The 18,632-nt window shown below is 39.0% G+C and overlaps 1 protein-coding gene across 1 annotated transcript; it reads right to left on the reverse strand.

Annotated features, from left to right (window-relative positions):
* Nucleotides 1-377: 377 nt before the first annotated feature.
* shhb (sonic hedgehog signaling molecule b) lies at nt 378-7,718 on the reverse strand. The gene is made up of 3 exons (XM_044368391.1): nt 7,422-7,718; nt 4,672-4,933; nt 378-2,954 (listed from the first exon to the last, which is right to left on the reverse strand). The coding sequence occupies exons 1-3, from the start codon at nt 7,716-7,718 to the stop codon at nt 2,281-2,283; spliced, it is 1,233 nt and encodes a 410-aa protein (XP_044224326.1). The 3' UTR covers nt 378-2,280.
* Between the last annotated feature and the right edge of the window lie 10,914 nt (nt 7,719-18,632).

Raw genomic sequence — 18,632 nt, forward strand, 5'->3', positions numbered from 1 at the left:
CAGCAGCTCACCTTTTAGAAATACTTATGCATAACTAATCTGCATAGTAGCAAGCACCTGAGTAAGCAGTAATCTCTGTTCCATAGACATATGGAAAACTGCAGTGTCTAAAATTTACTCAAATGCAATCAGCATTGTATTTATCTGTGTAAACCTTCCATCTATTAAATATCCTGATGATATATCAATGTTTTATAGCCCTTGAGTCAGTAATATAATACATTTAGGGAGATTGAAGTGTGGGCTGTCTGCCTGCAAGGCTATACCAAGATGAAGCAATGATTGCCAAATGTTTCCTCAGGCCACTTATTAGTTTGAGGTCAACATCCAGTGTATAAAAAATATAATTTATTGATGTCATACTTTATATCCATCCATGAAAATATAATTGGCCCTAACAGTCAGTTATAACAATCACATTAACTCTGCATTCATTTTGTAGACCTAAATACGTGAATCACACAGCATGGCTTTAAGACTCAAAACACTGACAGATGAAACATTTTCATACATCACATAACATTCTGTAAGTAATACAGAGGAAAATCAATAAATATAAATGTAGAACCATCTCTAATATATAATATATACTGTGTTTGTATATATGTATCTTTAAAGGCTCATGGTTGTTTCAGTGTCCATTCATTGAAAAGGGTTCCAGTGTCTTTGACAACACAAATTAGAACAACACTCTGTCCTGTTCCCCTCCAAATATGTCATACATTAACACAAGAAATGGCTTCCACATACCATTCATGTCAGTCAGACAGACAGACAGTCAGACAGTCAGACAGACAGACAGACAGACAGACAGACAGACAGACAGAGGGAACACATTAAATAGCCAGGTTAATGTCTGTCTGTGTCACTGACAGTGCAGTGCCCTTTTAAACAAGGAAGTCCCACTGATAGTCCATCAATCTTCCCGGACAACAATTCATTAGAATGATACACATATAGATATGAATATAACATATCTAACACCGACACTCTTACAATGGAAGTAATTTTAAATCATCTGTGCATCTTCTTTGTAGCAGCTACATGTGTGTTACTATATGTTGTGTTGAAGGAAGCCTCCCAACACTTTGGAAAGTATGCATGTAGCCTAGCTTAGCACAAAGACTGGAAGCAGGGGGTAACTGCTAGCATAGCTCCATCAAAAGAGATACCTTCACAGCTCTTTGGGATTAATACTCCAGACAGAAGCAGGTAATAAAATATTTGACATATTCCCATGTAACTAACTGTTTTAGTCATTGCAAATTTACAGGATGTGACTCTGTGGACAAGAACAATTATGTGATCTCTGTCACCAGCTTAAGCACCGTCTTATCTAATTATTCAATTTGATATTAATATTACAATTATTAAATGATTTCATTTGATTTATGCAATATCAAATTATTCAAACTGACAATTGCACACCATTCAAACTTTCTAAATGCGTAGTGATAGGCTTTAACAGGAGAGGCCTGTTTACATATTTTAATCAGTACCATCTGGGACTACCAGTAGCTGACATTACAACAGCTTGATAAGGTTGCAGGGTCTCACTATGAGTTTTTTTATTTTGTTACTGGGTTAGGGAGAGAGAGATCACATGTATCACATGGATTCAAATCACTGGTCAGAGATTGTTCAGAATTAGAAAAGTGCATACCTGCATAGCAGCCCTCCTGTCAGTACAGATGGGACCATTAAAATACTGCATGCAGTCACAACCTGGGTCTTATTTTTTGCAGTTTTGGCCATCTTTTCTCTTGGTAATGATAACATTGTACTCACGAGTCATTGCTGAGATCTGGGGACATGGTGACATCGGTCAAAGGAGGTCAGGAGGGATGAGGAACAATCAGACAGGTTGGAAACAAACCCCCAAGGTCAGCAAAACTTATTTTGAAGAGAAAACAAAGGCAAACACTCATGTTTCTTGCCTTGTCTGACTTTGTTCTTGCAGTGTCACAGTGTTACTTTTGTGAGTGAAGTAACTGCTGAAAAGAATAATGACCCAAACTACAAAAATAACTTGTGATAAACCAGAATTATACTGTAACATACTGAAAGTTGGTTTGAAAAGTAATACATATGTGTGCTGTCTCAAAGAAGATGTGTTAAAAGTGATACATGTTTTCTGGAGTGCATGCTTCTATGGGCTTACAGTAGCAGGCACACACAAAAGTCTGATATTTTGATGTTTAACCCTGGGAAAAGATTAGACCAAAATATGATATTCTACTGCAGTGTGAATGTACAGTCTTTTAAACCATACAATATATCTCAACTTTGTGGGTGAAAAGAACTGCTGTCCAGAAGCCGACTTCCCACGTGGTAGAGGAGCTCTGGGTACCAGTGGACACCATCAGCTTGGTGCGCACTGCTGAGCTCTTTCACCATCCCAACCAGTGACAAGAATGCACGCCAAAGTCGAACTGGCGCAAAAACCCAGTGTGCAAGCTGATGATCCTCAACCACTGCGTAGCAGGAAGCCAACACCTGGTCCACTATGATGGTTCCATGAGACGTTACAGGAGCATAGGAGCCTTCCTGCTGCTCCACGTAAACTTGTCTCACTGTTGAGGGGATGAGGTGGCCAGGACAGTCATTCCCAACAACCAGAAGCCGCTGTCCTGGTTTTACATTACTGGCGAACACGGCCCTGGTGTCTCCGCTGTCAGTACTGTTGTTGTTCAGAACAAAGACAAGGTGAGCAGGAGTCAGTGTCAGTTTGCGGCGTGGCTCCTCGGTCTCCAGGACATGGAACTGTCGTGTAATCTGTCGGTCCTGGTCCATGAACATCAGAAAGTCACTGGGTAGGAGATTTCCTTGTTGATCAGCAGCCAGCACCCTGTCCCCCACCTGGAGCTCCTTCAGTGGTTTAGTCCTTCCGTCTGCCAGGATCACCATGGATGAACCCGGGAAGCAACCTCCAGACTTAGCTGCCACTGAATTTTCTGTAAGATTAACAATAGTGACAATCATTGGATTGGATGGACAATGGATGGGTGAGTTACAGTAGAGGCCAGGCTTAAAACTAACATCTTTGTACAAAGTGTTGTCTGTCTTTGTGTGAAGGCAAAAGTGTTTCTATTTATTCCAAATGGCAATGCCTGAAGACATGATCATAGAGAAGGAGAGGACACGGTCAGCCTCTCCTCAAAAGCAGGAATGGTTTGTTGTTCCATCGTAGCCTACTGGTTAAGGTGAATGTCACATGACCACAATGTCTGCAGTTCCATTCTGGCCATGAACCTCTGTTGCATATTGTACCTCATCCCTCTCTCCCCTTGTTTCCTGTTGACTCAAAGGCATAAAATACTTTTATAAAATACTTTGAACTTAGACGCAAAGTTAAAATCCTGCATACTTTCTCACCTCTGAACACCTTGCCAATCTTTGTGTTGAGTGGGCATGCTTGTTGAATTTACAGTTTCAGAAAGTTACAAAAATGGTCTGACACAGCTCCCCCCGAAAAGGTAATGGGTGGTGGGTGGGGGGTGGGGGTGGGGGTGAGAAGCTGTCCGATCATCCAAAAAAGGACTTTGTTTGAAGCGTGCAAGTTGTAAAACATTTTGCTCAGGAGCACATGGCAGCAAGTCCCACCTGACTAACTAGCCATGATGCTCTAATGGCCCTTTTACATAGTGTGTGTTAATAGTGTGAAAATATTTGCTGGCAAAATGAATGCATCAAAAGTATTTACATCTATTGCAAAACATTTTTAAAATAATTCCACCTTTTATGTCAATAAAGTTTTGAACAATATAGGGGCACAATGATAATCTGACACGCCACGTCACCGTCTTACCTTGCGAGGCAGCTGGATTCACAAGATCACGTGAGAATCCTCATAGGATGCTGATTGGTCACAAGGACACAAGTGCCTAACTTGAAGCCTGACAAGATGGATTCTCATGTGATCTTGTGATGTTGTGATCTCATGAATCCAGCTGCCTTGCAATGTAAACACAATGATGCTTTATTTATTTATTACGCTTTTAATTTTAGAAAATTAAAGTGTTACAATAAGTGTTTATGAATAAACTATCTTACGAAGGAGATCCCCACACCAGGTCTCGAACTGGAGTCTCCCAGATCATAGACAACTGCACTGACTACTGAGCTAAAACTTTACTCATCATCTCATTGCAGGCAGACCTCTACCTATTTATATACTCATAACACACAGACAGCACACCATGTAACATGTAGAAGAACTTCAAAGGTGATTCTTGCTTTGCACTTTTCATTTATTGCCTATTTTTTACAACCTAACTTTGTGGAAAGGAGAAGAGGAACAACAGGAGAGTCCCTTGGGACAGTGGAGCAGAGGAGACAGACTGAGACAACAATGTAACTGACCTGTGAACTGGTATTTGGTATTTGACATGTTTTTTTTTTCTTCCCCAAAACAAATAATTTTTTAAATATTTGTATGAAACAAATATTTGTATAAAACCCACTATTTGTGCTTTGCCGAATAATGTATTTATAATGTATTTGTATTCGGGCACACCCATAGTAGCAAATAGAATAAATGGAAACATTTTGTATGTGTCTTGTTTCATTCAGTTATGTGTTTTTTAAATGACATACATGCAAAAGGGCCTTAAGGCATGCTATTGTGAATGCCTAGAAGTCTCCACATAATTACAAATATTTTCCACCCACCTGCTTTCACAGAGCAGTGGATGTGGGCTTTGGACTCATAGTAGACCCAGTCAAAGCCAGCCTCCACAGCCAACCTGGACAGCATGCCATACTTGCTCTTGTCCCGGTCTGAGGTGGTGATGTCCACTGCTCGGCCCTCGTAGTGCAGAGACTCCTCAGAGTGATGGCCGTCCTCATCCCAGCCCTCTGTGACCCGGAGTTTGACCCCAGGCCACTGATTCATGACTGAAATAGCCAAAGAGTTCAGTTTGTCCTTACATCTCTGAAAAGGGAGAAACATGTAAGAGTATCACTTAAATGAACACTTGTAGTATAAATGACATATTTCCACACTTAATAAGGATAATTGGGTCTTATTTTGATAGTTTTGTCCGTTATTTTTATTGGTTATGATAACACTGTAACCATGAAGTTAATAGCTGGGATACAGTGGCATCGTTCGATGAGAAGTCAAACATGGAAAGAAACACAAGCAGTCAGTCAAACAGTTCATCCAGATGATCTAAACCACTTTATTTGGAGGTCAAACAGAAAATGAGTTCACCTGAAATGCTGCTAATAATCCTTCATTACACAGAAAAACTGTGTACAAACAGTTACAGTAAGTACAGTAGGTCAAAGTGAAACAGGATGTGCTTCTGTAAACTGTGATGGATGTTTATAACAGACAGTAATAACTTTCATGTTCACCTTCTTTTTCTTCCATATAAGTTAGTTGCACGTGGAGGTTAGTTTCCAACCTGTCTGATCATCTGACTGCTGACAAAAATATCACAAAAATAAGACTACAATTATTTAGTTATAACTGTAAACATAGGAATATTAGTTCACAATGCTGATTTGTCTTCTTCTTCTTCTTCCTCTTCTTCTTCTTCTTCTTCTTCTTTTTCTTCTTCTCATTATTATTATTATTATTATTATTATTATTATTATTATTATTATTATTGTTATTATTATTATTATTATTATTATTATTATTATTATTATTATTACTATTATTATTATTATTATTTTGGCTTCATTTTCCATTACATTGTTTGCAGATTGTTCAGAGACATTTAACCTTTGCAGACCTTTATATTTTTACCTGAAAACTGTCAAAAAAGAAAAAATGATCTGTAATTCCCTCAACAGATTTTACACTCTCACTATAATTTGTAATGATAAATGATGATGCGTACACTGTTCATTTGCCACAATCAGTATTTGTTTATGTCACAAAATTTGCATTCCTATCAGAATTTGGATTTGTACCGACAGTGGATGGGTCTACACCAGAAGTTGGTAGAAACGACCTGGTTCATTTTCTATGTGAAATTTCTTTCTACCGCCATCTATATTCATACACAGTGGCTGTAGCTCAGGAGGTAGAGCACGTCGTCCAGTAATCAGAAGATCGGCGGTTCGACCCCCAGCTCCTCCAGTCCACATGTCAAAGTGTCCTTGGGCAAGATACTGAACCCCAAATTGTTCCTTTGCTCCAAAATTGTGTGTGAATGATTAGATCCTCCAGATGAGCAGGTTGGCACCTCACAGCAGCCCCTGCCATCAGCACATGAATGTGTGTGTTAATTGGTGAATGTAGCTTGTAGTGTAAGAGCATTTATGATAAAAACAGAGGGAGCTATTGATGTGCCAAGGCAGCTCACTGGGCAATACTGTAATTTTTACAAAAGGAGGTTTTGCATGCAGTAGGAGGAAGTCTTTATCAAATTTAAGTTGGGTTGAAGTGAAAAAACAAGGAAGCTAATGACAGAAATCTGACAATATTGGAGGCAGTGCCTGACTTCAACTTGTCAGTTCTCCTGTACTGTCAGGTCATACAAGCTACCAGGCTTCAATATCAGATTATCAAGAGCAATGTTGAATGTTTACATCCCTACTGTTCACATCACACAGAAAATACTAACCAGGTTACTGCATTATATAGCCATCCATCAACCCACTACGCTGATTAACACTTGCATATCACAACAGTCTGCAAAAATGTCAATTCATTCTAAGATTAATTCTTAATTCAGAAATCTATTGAGGTGATTACAGTTAACTATATTGTGGGAACCACAATTTTAATGTCAGTTTTCGGGTGAAGATGTAATGAATAATATAAGTCTGCAAACAATATAAAGGAAGATTAGGCCAAAATAACCAGAAATCAAAAGCATATGCCAACTTTAAATAATGTGTGTATGTGTGTGTGTGTGTGTGTGTGTGAGAGAGAGAGAGAGAAAGAGAGAGAGAGAGAGATGCACAGCCTAGAGGTCTAATTGTGCCAACTTAAGCGCATTTCTCCACTTTTTCATATTTATCTTACTGTTCACCTCCAACACACACACACACACACACACACACACACACACACACACACACACATCTTTTCTAATATAAGCTTCCAACGTGCTGTACCCAAACGAATCACACGCGCAATCTTATGCGCCATGTCCAAATGGCGCATATGAAGAGGGGGTGTTGTAGGCTTATTGACTTGATATTTCCTTTGACATATTCTGAAGTCACTGATAGTTGCATAACGGCAAAGATCTCCACGCGGCCAGTAATTGACGAGTTAATTCATCATGGTCGGCTGGAGCCAACAGAAGAAGTAAAACGAAATCACGGTTCACAGATAAGAAAGAGAGCGATGCGCTCTTGTGCCGCTTCACATCCAACTGTCACTCATCTGTCCTGATTGTCACATTTAATCAACTCCAACAGAAAGGCATGGGATAAAATCCTTTTTTGTTACCTACTTGTGTCATGAGCCGGTCTGCGTTCGTGTTCTCCTCATCTTTAAAAATAATATCGGGGTTGTAGTTGGGAGTCAGGTCCTTGAACCTCTCCGAGTTGCGGGTGATCTTGCCTTCGTACTTGCCGCTGGCTCCAAGGGTTTTCTCCGCCACGTTGGGTATGAACTGTTTCAGAGCCAGCGGTGTCAGCTTCTTGGGGTGCCTCCGTTTCCCGTATCCCCTGCCCGGTCCGCAGCCCGAGCCGACGGACGCCAGCAGCAGGCAGAAGGACAGCGACAGCATCACTCTCATCAGGACCATCTTTGATTTACCTAGAAGATCCTGGGAGAGGTGACGGTGCCTTGGAGTGATCTTCGTCTTTACTCCGTTTCTTAAGTTTTTTTCTACTACAATAGAAGCAGTGCAGGTGCCATAACTACTGTAGGTCTGTCTGGCTCCCGCTCTCTCTCTCTCTCTCTCTTTCTCCCCCGCGCCCTCTCTCTCTCTGTGACTGCCCTGAACACACAGATGATGGTGACAGAGGAGAGGTTGGCAGCTCTGGATGAGGTAAATCCTAGACTTGCGTAAAAGTAGCATCATCATACTAAAAAATCTATTTCAAGTTAACTAAAATATGCGCAAATAAGAGTGAGGACCATGGCAAGGAAATAGCCCAAGTCCCCCAAACATCCTTCACCCCCATGCAGAAAACTGAGTAATCACTAAAAACAATTCTCTAAAATGTTCTAATTATTTGGATTTATTAATATTTAATGTGATTGGGACACTGTCAAGAATAAAACTATGAAGGGAGCATAGGCTACTGAATATTTTTATTTTAATGCATTGGCCTAAAAGTTGTTAAATTTGAAAGCATTGAGTGTAAAAATACTGGAAGCAGCCCGTAAAATACTCATCATGTGTAGTAGAAGGTAAACTCACCACAGCTTGGTGAAGCACAGAGGACATGGCCTCAGTGCACTGACAAAGAGAAGAGTGAGCTCCAGAAGAAAAAGAGGAAATAAGGAGGGAAATACAATCATATATATACAAGTGAAGATGGAGCCAGGCTGTTTTTCAGAGTTTTTGAAAAGTTGACATTTTACCTGACAACAGCCACATCAAATCTGAATCTACAAAGTAACTCTAGTGGACAGACAAATGTAGTCAAAGCTGCTTTGGGGATTTGAGGAGTTTGAAGGACTCGGGGGCTGAGAGAGAGTGGGCTTTCTGTAATTATACACTAGTTACACATGGTGGGTTCTAAAGGCTGATTTTGATCTTTTAAGAAGGCTTTGAAAACAGCGTTTGAACATCATGTAGCAATGTGATGGTCAAATGATTAATAATAATTTACATTATTATTGTTTGGTCAGTAAGGTAAATTAGGAAAGACCCATACTCTGTCAGAGGGAACACTGGACCTGAATGCTCCCTATTAAAGAAAATAGGATGTGAAATAATATAGAGTCAAAGTTGCAGGTGGAGACAAATCAGCAGAAAAAGCCTCAACTGAATCTTGTGCCTTCTGATGTTTGTCTTGGCTTGCTTTGGACTGGATCCTCAAAATCACATGAAGACGAGGAAAACATCGCTGTCATGCCACATTTCAAAGCTTGACCTTTTGGCCGAGCCACCTACAAGATTTTTTTCATATGAACTTAGTTGATATTAAATAATATTTTTGACCTCTGATGCAACTTTGAAAAATGGAAAAAAAAAAACACCATTCAGAGACAACTTGAAGAGAATGTCACCGCTATGTTAAAACTCAGAAGAACATTACATTTATACTACACATATCACACAGGAAGAACTGAATCCCATTTCAAATTTAAGTCAACTTAAACAGTTCAATAACTGACACTAATAATGCAGTTACACATGTTTGATATATTTCTATATGAACAATATGTGTTTAGAGAAGTAACTACAAATTCAAAGGATGGTAGCTATGCAGTGAAGTAACCAACTGCACATTGATCAGAATCAATCTGTATGGTGAAAATAATGGTCAGGCTCAACATTTTGTGTATTGTTTGTGCAGCAACGGTCTGATAAAGCATCTGTATCCATCCTGTAGAATCCAGTTGTTGTCCAATATTCTTAAAGCTACATTTTAAATGATTTTTTTTCTTTTTTTTTGCCTCATGTAGCCAGCAGATCAAGCTGTACACACAACAATGGCAAACAATTTACACATCCAGCAGACACAGAGTAACATTAGCATCTATTTAGAGGTGTGTTTGTGTCCTCTTGATGAATGTAAGTCCAATATTCACTTTCCTTTTAGCTCTGGTTTGCTCTCCATCAACTCCACTATGTTCACTCGTTAGTCCCTAACTGTGTTTGTCTGCTGTTTGGTACTGAGCAGGCAGTGTACAGTGTGTTTATCAGATATTTTTCACTGAAAACAGCTGCCTGCTGCTGCTGGAAACCAGAAGAGCAGAGTTGTGGCCCAAACAATGAGCTAAAAGGCACTAAAAGAGCTGAGAGGAACTGCAGTCAGGTGATAATTCTCTGTGGGTTTGTCACTAAGGATGACACCTTTCACATTGCACATAGTCATTTCATCCACTGTTAATATCCAAATATTGATAAGTGTACCTTAAAAACCATGTAACATAGCGATGCGAGTGTTGGGATACAGTATACTTACTCGCTTCAACTTTCAATCACACAACTTTGGACGACCTCCACCAGCGGATGGAGTTTGACTAGTTGTCACAGTTGTTGTTGACTGAGTTAGTTATCTCCATTACATCAAGACAAATGTAATCTGCAAATGAAGACTGTCAGGTGAGAATGAAAGCTCCTAAAGACAATTAGGAGCCACTATAAATATTGCTCTTTTTTCAAGAAACATGGTGTTTTTGTGACATGCAAAAGTATTTCAACCAGAACATTACCTGTGAGAATGTATTTTGGGTGAAATGCCCAATAATGGGTATCATACAGCCACTCCCTAAACTACAATACGGACCCTTTTCACTTATCAAAGCAGGAAAAGCACAGGAAAAACTATGGCTCCATTCCATTAATTGTGCCAGTAAGCCATGTCACTAAGTGAGCATGAACAACACCAGAGTGCTGGAACTGGCTCAGAAATGGAATGCAGCCATCATTAATGTTATTAATTCCACCTGTGCTTTCCTGCTTTGACAAGTCAAAACGTCTGCTGTGAAAAGGCCCTGTTATTGGCTCGTGTCTCTCTGCTGCCACGCTGTATTAAACTGGGCTCTACATCAATTAACAACAAATACAGAGGCACCAGGAATGAATTGTTAAAATGTTGGAATTAGAATTAGCATTTCCTATAATCCTGATCCACAAACTATGTTAAGAGTCTTAAGTGGGGAATCAGGCTGGTTAGCGCTTTTCAGTAGGAACAGTCACTTTGAGACCCTCACTCTGTACTGACACGTACAAACACATGGGACAAAGGTCACTGAGAGGAAGGGAGGGACTATGTATATAGCTGTGATGGAAAATGCATGAAACCTATTTATGCGCTGTTGCTTTATTAGTATAGAAATGAATCAAATGTTATTGTATTTTGGGATTTTGATGGATTTACAGTTGGCTTTGATGTCTTTCTCAGTTCCTCATTTGACTGTATTCCATTTCAGTGTGGTTGTTCTCAGGTGGAGTGTTGAGTACATCATTGTAATTGATGGTGATATTAAAGTCCATAGCAGGCCAAGCAGCTACTTTAATTACTTGTGTATGATAAATTACCTGTTTAACCGGTACTACATGATGGCAATAAGGTACTGTAGTAGTTTTGTACTTCTATGCTTGCTTGGGGTATCTACGATACATTAAATAAATGTATGCAGTACAGCCAGACCTCAGTGGATATCCATAAACAAACAAACAAAAAAAATCTATATAACCTGTGATATGGTAATTAGGGCCTATTTGTAATCTAAATATTTGTAATAATTGTAATTGTAACCATTATAGAGTTAATATGCAGGATTTACCACACTAGGTTTCATTACTTAAAAGGTATAAATGGTAAATAGACTGCACCTACATGGTGCTTTTCTATCTTAACGGACAGAATGATTAACAATTTTTGCCTCACACACACACACACACACACACACACACACACACACACGCCAATGGTGGCAGAAATGCAGTGCAAGGCCCATCTTTTTATTAAACATAGCAAGACATGTCGAGCCCCAGAGTTTTGTCAATATTTCCACATGTATACAACAAGTGCAAATCCTTTTGATTTTTATGACCCTTCATGTTAGTTACTGGCCATTATTTGGATGCGTGGCTGAAGAGAAGTCTTTCAAAATCCCCAATGATTCAGGGACAGCTCTTCTTGACCCATGATTGTGCAAGCACGGAAAAATTGAATTGAAATAGTTGAATGTTGCTTTTCAGACTCACATAGAACACCTGCCAAGCAAACTGAATGTCAAAATTGGATTTTTGTATAGAAACAAATCATGTTTCTTTTCTGCTAGTCAGAAGACCATTGTACAATCTACAATTTTATCTGCACTTGATTAGGGTGATATTGTATATGTGTGTATACTTCTCCCTCTACCTTAAAGCTTCTGAGCCACATTCATCTGGCTCAAGGTGTTCCTAGATGAGTTCATTTTTGTAACTGTGAGTCTAAAGCAAGCATTTCTATTTCTCTTTGAATAAGGAACACTTCAGTGTTTGGTCAGGACACACACACTGTGTGGATTGTGCTTTATGACTGATATAATTAGCACAAATCAACAATTAAAATCTGTTCATTCCTGAGAACAGAACAGACATACATATAAACAGCTGTCAATGTTTAGATAAAATATTGTTTATTTAGTTTGTGAAAGTCTGACATCCTTTTCAGACTCAGGATTTTCAGGCAGATATTACAGGAGACACCACAAATGTGCAGCTGTATTGCTGTATTACTTGAAATAGAAAATAGGAAAAGAAGAATAAAGGAAAAGCCTTTTAACTTATGAAGAAAAAATAAACGAAGTTAGAATGCTGCTGTTGGTGCAGTTATTCCTGTTTCTACAAGTGGTTTTCCAAGTTCTAATCTACAGTATTACAACCATGCAATATATATTATTAATACTACATTAAATCTTTCCACAACAGCCCAACCTTACCTTACAGCTGACCAGTCAGTAAAGACAATCCGATCAAAGAGTTGTCGCCATCCAATAAACTTCTGCAGAGGATACACCTGTGGTTCCTCACTCTAAGCTCCTCCAGCAACCTCCTCTCTCCTCGCTCCTCATCTCCTCTGAGGTGCATTTAAGGGACTGGAACATCCCTGATAAGGGTGGAAGGAAATTGGTTTCTGGGTCACAGTCGGAGAACAGAGGAGCGAGGACGGGAGGAAGCATAAATTAGCAGGACAGAAAGCACCCACAATCACTGAACACTAAAAGTTAAGACAACACATCAACATTTCATTCCATATATAATTTTTGTTGTCAACAGACACACCATTAAGACTATATTTTTAGGAGTATGTGCAAATTCATTTAGACATTACAAAAGATGTATAGATATGGGGTCAAAGCTAAACAATTCAATAATACGGAGAGTTTAGATAGAGAGTCACACATGATAAGGAGCTCAAAAAGACAAACAGGCAGTCTTATAAATGCTAACTGCCGAAGAAAATAATTTTTGACCGCTTCCAAGAGCCTGGTCAGAGACTGTGTGAGTATGTAACTATACTATGATGTAAGTTATAGTCAAGTAATAACATTATTTTTCCAAAACAGCGGTTGTAAAAGGGGGATCTTCATATAATCAGGGTCGCCTTATATTCGTATTATTATTTATATTCGTACCTCGAGCCTGAGTATGTTATGCCATTGAAAGCTACTGTGACTAAATGCATTGAAAACACTTTGAGGAGAAGAAGGATGAGCTAAAAGTCAATGTTAGCTATGATCACCGACTGCTGGACAGCTCTCACAAACGAAAGCTACGTCACAACTTTTCTTAAAAATGAACCGGTTAGTTACTGGTTAATGGTGTCGGTCTGTCAAAAGAAAAATTAACCAAAACTGACATCACCGTTGCGTACGCATTACATAAGGTTGTATCTGACACAAGACCAAGTGTGGTTGAAACATTGCTTATGCAATAAAATCATTGGATTAGTGTGCTGTGTGCAGTCTTCTTCTCTTCTATATATGTATATATATGTATGTCATTGTCATGAGCAGCACCTACTTTTTGGTGTGCATTCAGGCAGTGTGATACTGCTCGGAGGCTATTTGGTCTGCCTTCCAGTGTGGCCATTTAGAACAGGTAGAAACAGTTTTAGAACTCTTTACTGACCTTCTGGCAAGCATATCAGCCCTATGGTGCCAGTTTTGATCAAATAAAAGTACTTTTACCAAAATATCTTATTTCAGACCCCCTTGTCACACCACAAGCAGGAACATATTACCCTTCTACATTTGTCTGAAGATACTTGTCTAAGGGTTCAGTGTGAAGAAAAGGAGACTTCAAGCTTGTGACCTTCTGCTTACAGGACAGTTGGCAACACCAGGCGACTCTGCAACTATTATGTGACATTGTAACATTTTATGTTTCTGCTAGTTGTTACTAACACTGTCCAGTACTCCAGTGGTGGAAAGTAACTAAGTACATATAGTCAAGTACTGTACTTAAGTACAATTTTGAGGTACTTGTACTTTACTTGAGTATTTCCATGTGATACTACTTTATACTTCCACTCCACTACATTTCAGAGGGAAATATTGTACTTTCTACTCCACAACGTCTTACAAAAAGCAGTGTGTAGTCGGGGTCACATTTCACATGTCTATGAGTTGTTAACAGCTCCACCAAATAGTGATTTTTCCCTCTAAACTTCTCACATGCTTTCATTTCAATAAATGTTCAAATGATCCAATATTTCAGCAATAATCAAAGATTAGAGAAAAAGTCCAAAAACTGAAAACAGATTCGTGTATCAGAACTTTGTTTTTTCTTCTTTCCTCTCCCATTAATCATCTCACGACCCCTCAGATTTATCTGCTGACCCTTTGGAGGGGCCCGACCCCTAGGTTGGGAACCACTGGACTAAACTAGCTAACTGTATATAAAGTAGTGTAAACTAGCTCCACCTCCAGCAGCTACAACAGTAACATGCTGCTCTAACACTGATGCTTCACTATTATCAATCAATCAATCAATCAATCTTTATTTATATAGCGCCATATCACAACAGAAGTCATCTCAAGGCACTTTTCACATAGAGCAGGTCAAGACCGTACTCTTTAATTTACATTAATAATCTAATGATGTCATATATAATAATATATCAGTCAGAGGGACCAAACCACTACTTTTACTGCAATACTTTAACTACATCAAGCTCATAATACTTATGTATTTTTACTGCAATACTTTAATTACATCAAGCTCATAATACTTATTTACTTTTATCGTAGTGGGATTTTTCATGTAGGACTTTTACTTGTAATGGAGTATTTTTACATTGCTGTGTTGGTATTTTTACTTAAGTAAAGGATCTGAATACTTCTTCCACTGCTGCAGTACTCATAAGTGGTTTCCTCAGATGAAGGCAGATGGTCATTTTTATCTAATTCTATGTAAAATATTGTTGAATAAGGGAAAGTGAACTTACTTGCCCCCATCCTCACTTGAGACAGACAAGATAAAAAAAATAGATATATAGATATGACTTCACCTCAAATGCTCTAAATACAAGCCTCTAATTAGGTGATCAATAAATGAGATGGAGGGAGAGACCAAAGAGAGAGTGTGTGCTGTTTTGTATATACTTGTGTGTGTGTGTGTGTGTGTGTGTGTATGTGTGTGCGTGCGTGCGTGTGTGTATGTGCATGTGTTTGTGTGTGTGTGTGTGTGTGTGTGTGTGTGCAGGAGGGCAATTTGCAAGATTGAATATTTGTCTTGTTAGAGTGTGATTTAAACTGTCTTGGCTTCAGGAGCAGCCTCTAGCTGAGCTGCTTCAGTCTTTAGAGACCGGGTCTGTCTGGTTACTGAGTGGATGTTGACCTCAGTTCACACACCAACATGGCACTGACACTGACGTTGACCCTCGGGGATTTAACAACTTTTAATTGGTAATTAGAAATGAATGATCAGTGGTTATGGTCATGCTTACAGGAATTGGATGACTGCAAACAGATGGTAGTATCTACACTTAATTCATCTGGTTTTACATGTGAATGAACAAACCCTTTGAGAAATGAAGAATCTTTCAAATTGTCACCATTAACTGATATATTTTTACAGCAATTAAATATACTACATATCTCAGAAGAATCTAAAATGAGTTTATAATCAGGTCTAACTTCAAACTACATGTAAGATGATATATGCTATGAATACATGCAGACCTTTACTATGTTACATGACTGAATATTTTAAACAGTCAGAAAGACAAAGCTTGCTATCTGTAGAAGGTTTGAGGAAAAATTCTGATCATTGTATAGCAGTCCAGCAGCTGGACACAACATCTGAGCCTGTTTCTATATCTTGAAGATACTGCCAAGCATATGGATACATAAAGCATATGCATTATGATTGCATAGGACCAAAATAGTGTTGTCAAAAAATTCTGATGCAATTACTTGAAGAGAATATGCAAATGCCTACAGTGTAAGCATGGTTAGCCTAGTTAGCAAGGACCATCATCTTGCACATTGTACTGGTCCATCAAGAGTATCCCTCATCCTGTCCCTTGACTTTAGAGTTGTAGAGTTGTTTGTTGAGAAAGTCCGTCTACTGTGCCTGCTGAATTAGAGATCTGATGCTCACAGATTTAAGATTTAGAAAACACAAAATACCTAAATGTAAGTTCAAAAGCCTGTGTTCAGTTATCCATAGAAATATATCCAGATATAGATTGCAGTAGAGTAGAAAAAGGCACTGCAACATAAATCAATGTGAAATATGTGCATTTGAAAAGAAACGGAAGCATAAGATATGTGAGAATGTATTGAATGTAGGTGTGATCACATGAAGTGGTCTGCTGAGATGTATAGTATATGACGTAACCAATCTGTCAAATTATAAACCTACCATTGTTTTCACTTTACAGACGTATGAAATGTAAAGAGCCTAATTACAACTTGTTACCAATGTGCAGATTTAGTTGGATGTGTTAAGATTCCTAAACCACACATCCCAACCAGAGAATTCCAGGCAGTCTGAATACTGTCTGAGTGTGTTTTGAGACTCCTTCATCCACAACGAAGGGCAGAATTCCACACTGTCCCTAACCCTTATTAGCAGGTCAGAAATGTTAAGCAGTTTCCTTGTTGTTTTTCCCCCATTGTACAGCAGGTCATTCTAATCCCTGCAGGTTTAAGTTACACACCGAGTAAATAGAGGGTGGCTGCAGATCATGGAGTCCTGAGTCCTGTCTGTGTTCAACAAAAGCACTTTGGTTCAGGTTAGTGAAAGATGGTGGTGTCATTTAAATGTTAATAAACATGTTGAGGTTAAAGTCACTGCAGACTTCTGTGCATTAAACAGAGACCATGATCTTTCTCTAACCTTAACCGAGTGCTGCCAGAGTCTAAACACAACCATTAAAAGTTTTATATTGCTGTACTTTCTACCAGCAGATATTGTACTGCAAGATCAGATATATTGATGGAAAAACAACAACCAGGTACGTTGTCTCTGTACATTTCACTCATATGCTCACTATCGACATTTTTGCAATTTTCCAAATACATTAATTAACAACATTTTCTCATTATGTTGAGAGAAAATTTAATTCAGCATATACATATGAACATTGTTTCTTGGAGACAGCAGTGAGAGTAAGGATAATTGACTATTGACAATTGATTGTTTGAGTAAGGTATTCGACTGTAGTATATTTGATTGTATACATTTGGGCTCTGTTTCTTGACCAGCTGGATTGGGGTTGCCAGGTTGAAGCACACTCTGAGCAAAATTTCCCTTTTGAGAATGCATCCCTAAGCTAAATTTAAATTGTAGTCTTCTTAGCATTATTAATATTATTTACTGTGAACTGTGCAGTTGGTCTGATATTTCAATTCATTCTGCCAACAGAAAAGTAAACCTGCCCACAAATACAGGAGTTATGCTCATACATTCCTCAGCAGGTTGAAATGAGCAAAATCTGCACATTGCTGTGAGATGTGTGTGTGTGTGTGTGTGTGTGTGTGTGTGTGTGTGTGTGTAGGAGAGGAGACAGAGATACAGAGAGGAGGGAGAAAAAGAAAAGCCACTTCTTTATCAGGGTCTATTTTCATCCATCACCACATTTGTGGTCAGATCAAACTGTCTGTTACCATGGCAACCCCTGGGAGGAGATGCAAAGGTGAAAAGAGAAGAGGGAGATGAGGAGATGAAAGGCACAAAAAGGAAATGAAGGAGAGGAGGACAAGAGATGAGGAGAGACAAGTAAAGGTTGAGCGAGAAAAACATGCACTCATCTTTGTAGAAGAGAGGAGAGGAAATAGGAATGGAATAGGAAATAACAGGAGAACTGAGAATATGACAGATGATAAGCAAGATAGGAGAAGAGTAAGAGGAAGAGGAGAGGTTAGGAAAGTGAATGGAAGAACAGAAAAAAAAACAAAATGGAATGGAAAAAGTAGAAGAGGAAAGGGAATCAGAGGAGAACAGAAGAGGGGAGGAGATGAAGAGCTGAAAAGACAAGGAAAATAGAGAAAAGATAAGCTGGCAATGGACAGGAGAAAATGAGAAAAGGAGAAAAGACAAAACCAGTAGAACAACATATTCTGTTAGCTGTTGATCAAATAAAAAGAAAAGCAATGTTGATTAAGCCATCTGAAAATTGATAGTTACGATGAGTTCAGTCAGCATACTACAAACAATATCATAACTGGTGTGTTCTCATACACAATAAAGCAAGTTTAAAACCAATAAAAGCCCTTCATTGTCATAGCCTCCATGCCTCCAGTCAGAACTTTTCATAGTTGCATGCGATGTCACAGCCCTGGCTGTGCCTCCAGTGCTCTCCCTGTGGTGTGAGTGTGGGCCCTCTCACACCACAGATCATAACAGAACAATCTGGCCAACATGGACCCAGTGGACTTGGACCAAATTCAACAAGCTCCCGCCAACCAGTGTATGCTAGTCAGACAACATGAGCAGGACCTCCGTGAAACCATGGGCACCCTCAAGTCACTCACCTCTCACGTGGCTCAGATTGGACAACAGGTTAACCAGTTCATCTCTCATCTTGCTCGT

The sequence above is a fragment of the Thunnus albacares genome, chromosome 12 (assembly GCF_914725855.1).
Source record: "Thunnus albacares chromosome 12, fThuAlb1.1, whole genome shotgun sequence".
In the NCBI taxonomy this organism is placed as follows: domain Eukaryota; kingdom Metazoa; phylum Chordata; class Actinopteri; order Scombriformes; family Scombridae; genus Thunnus; species Thunnus albacares.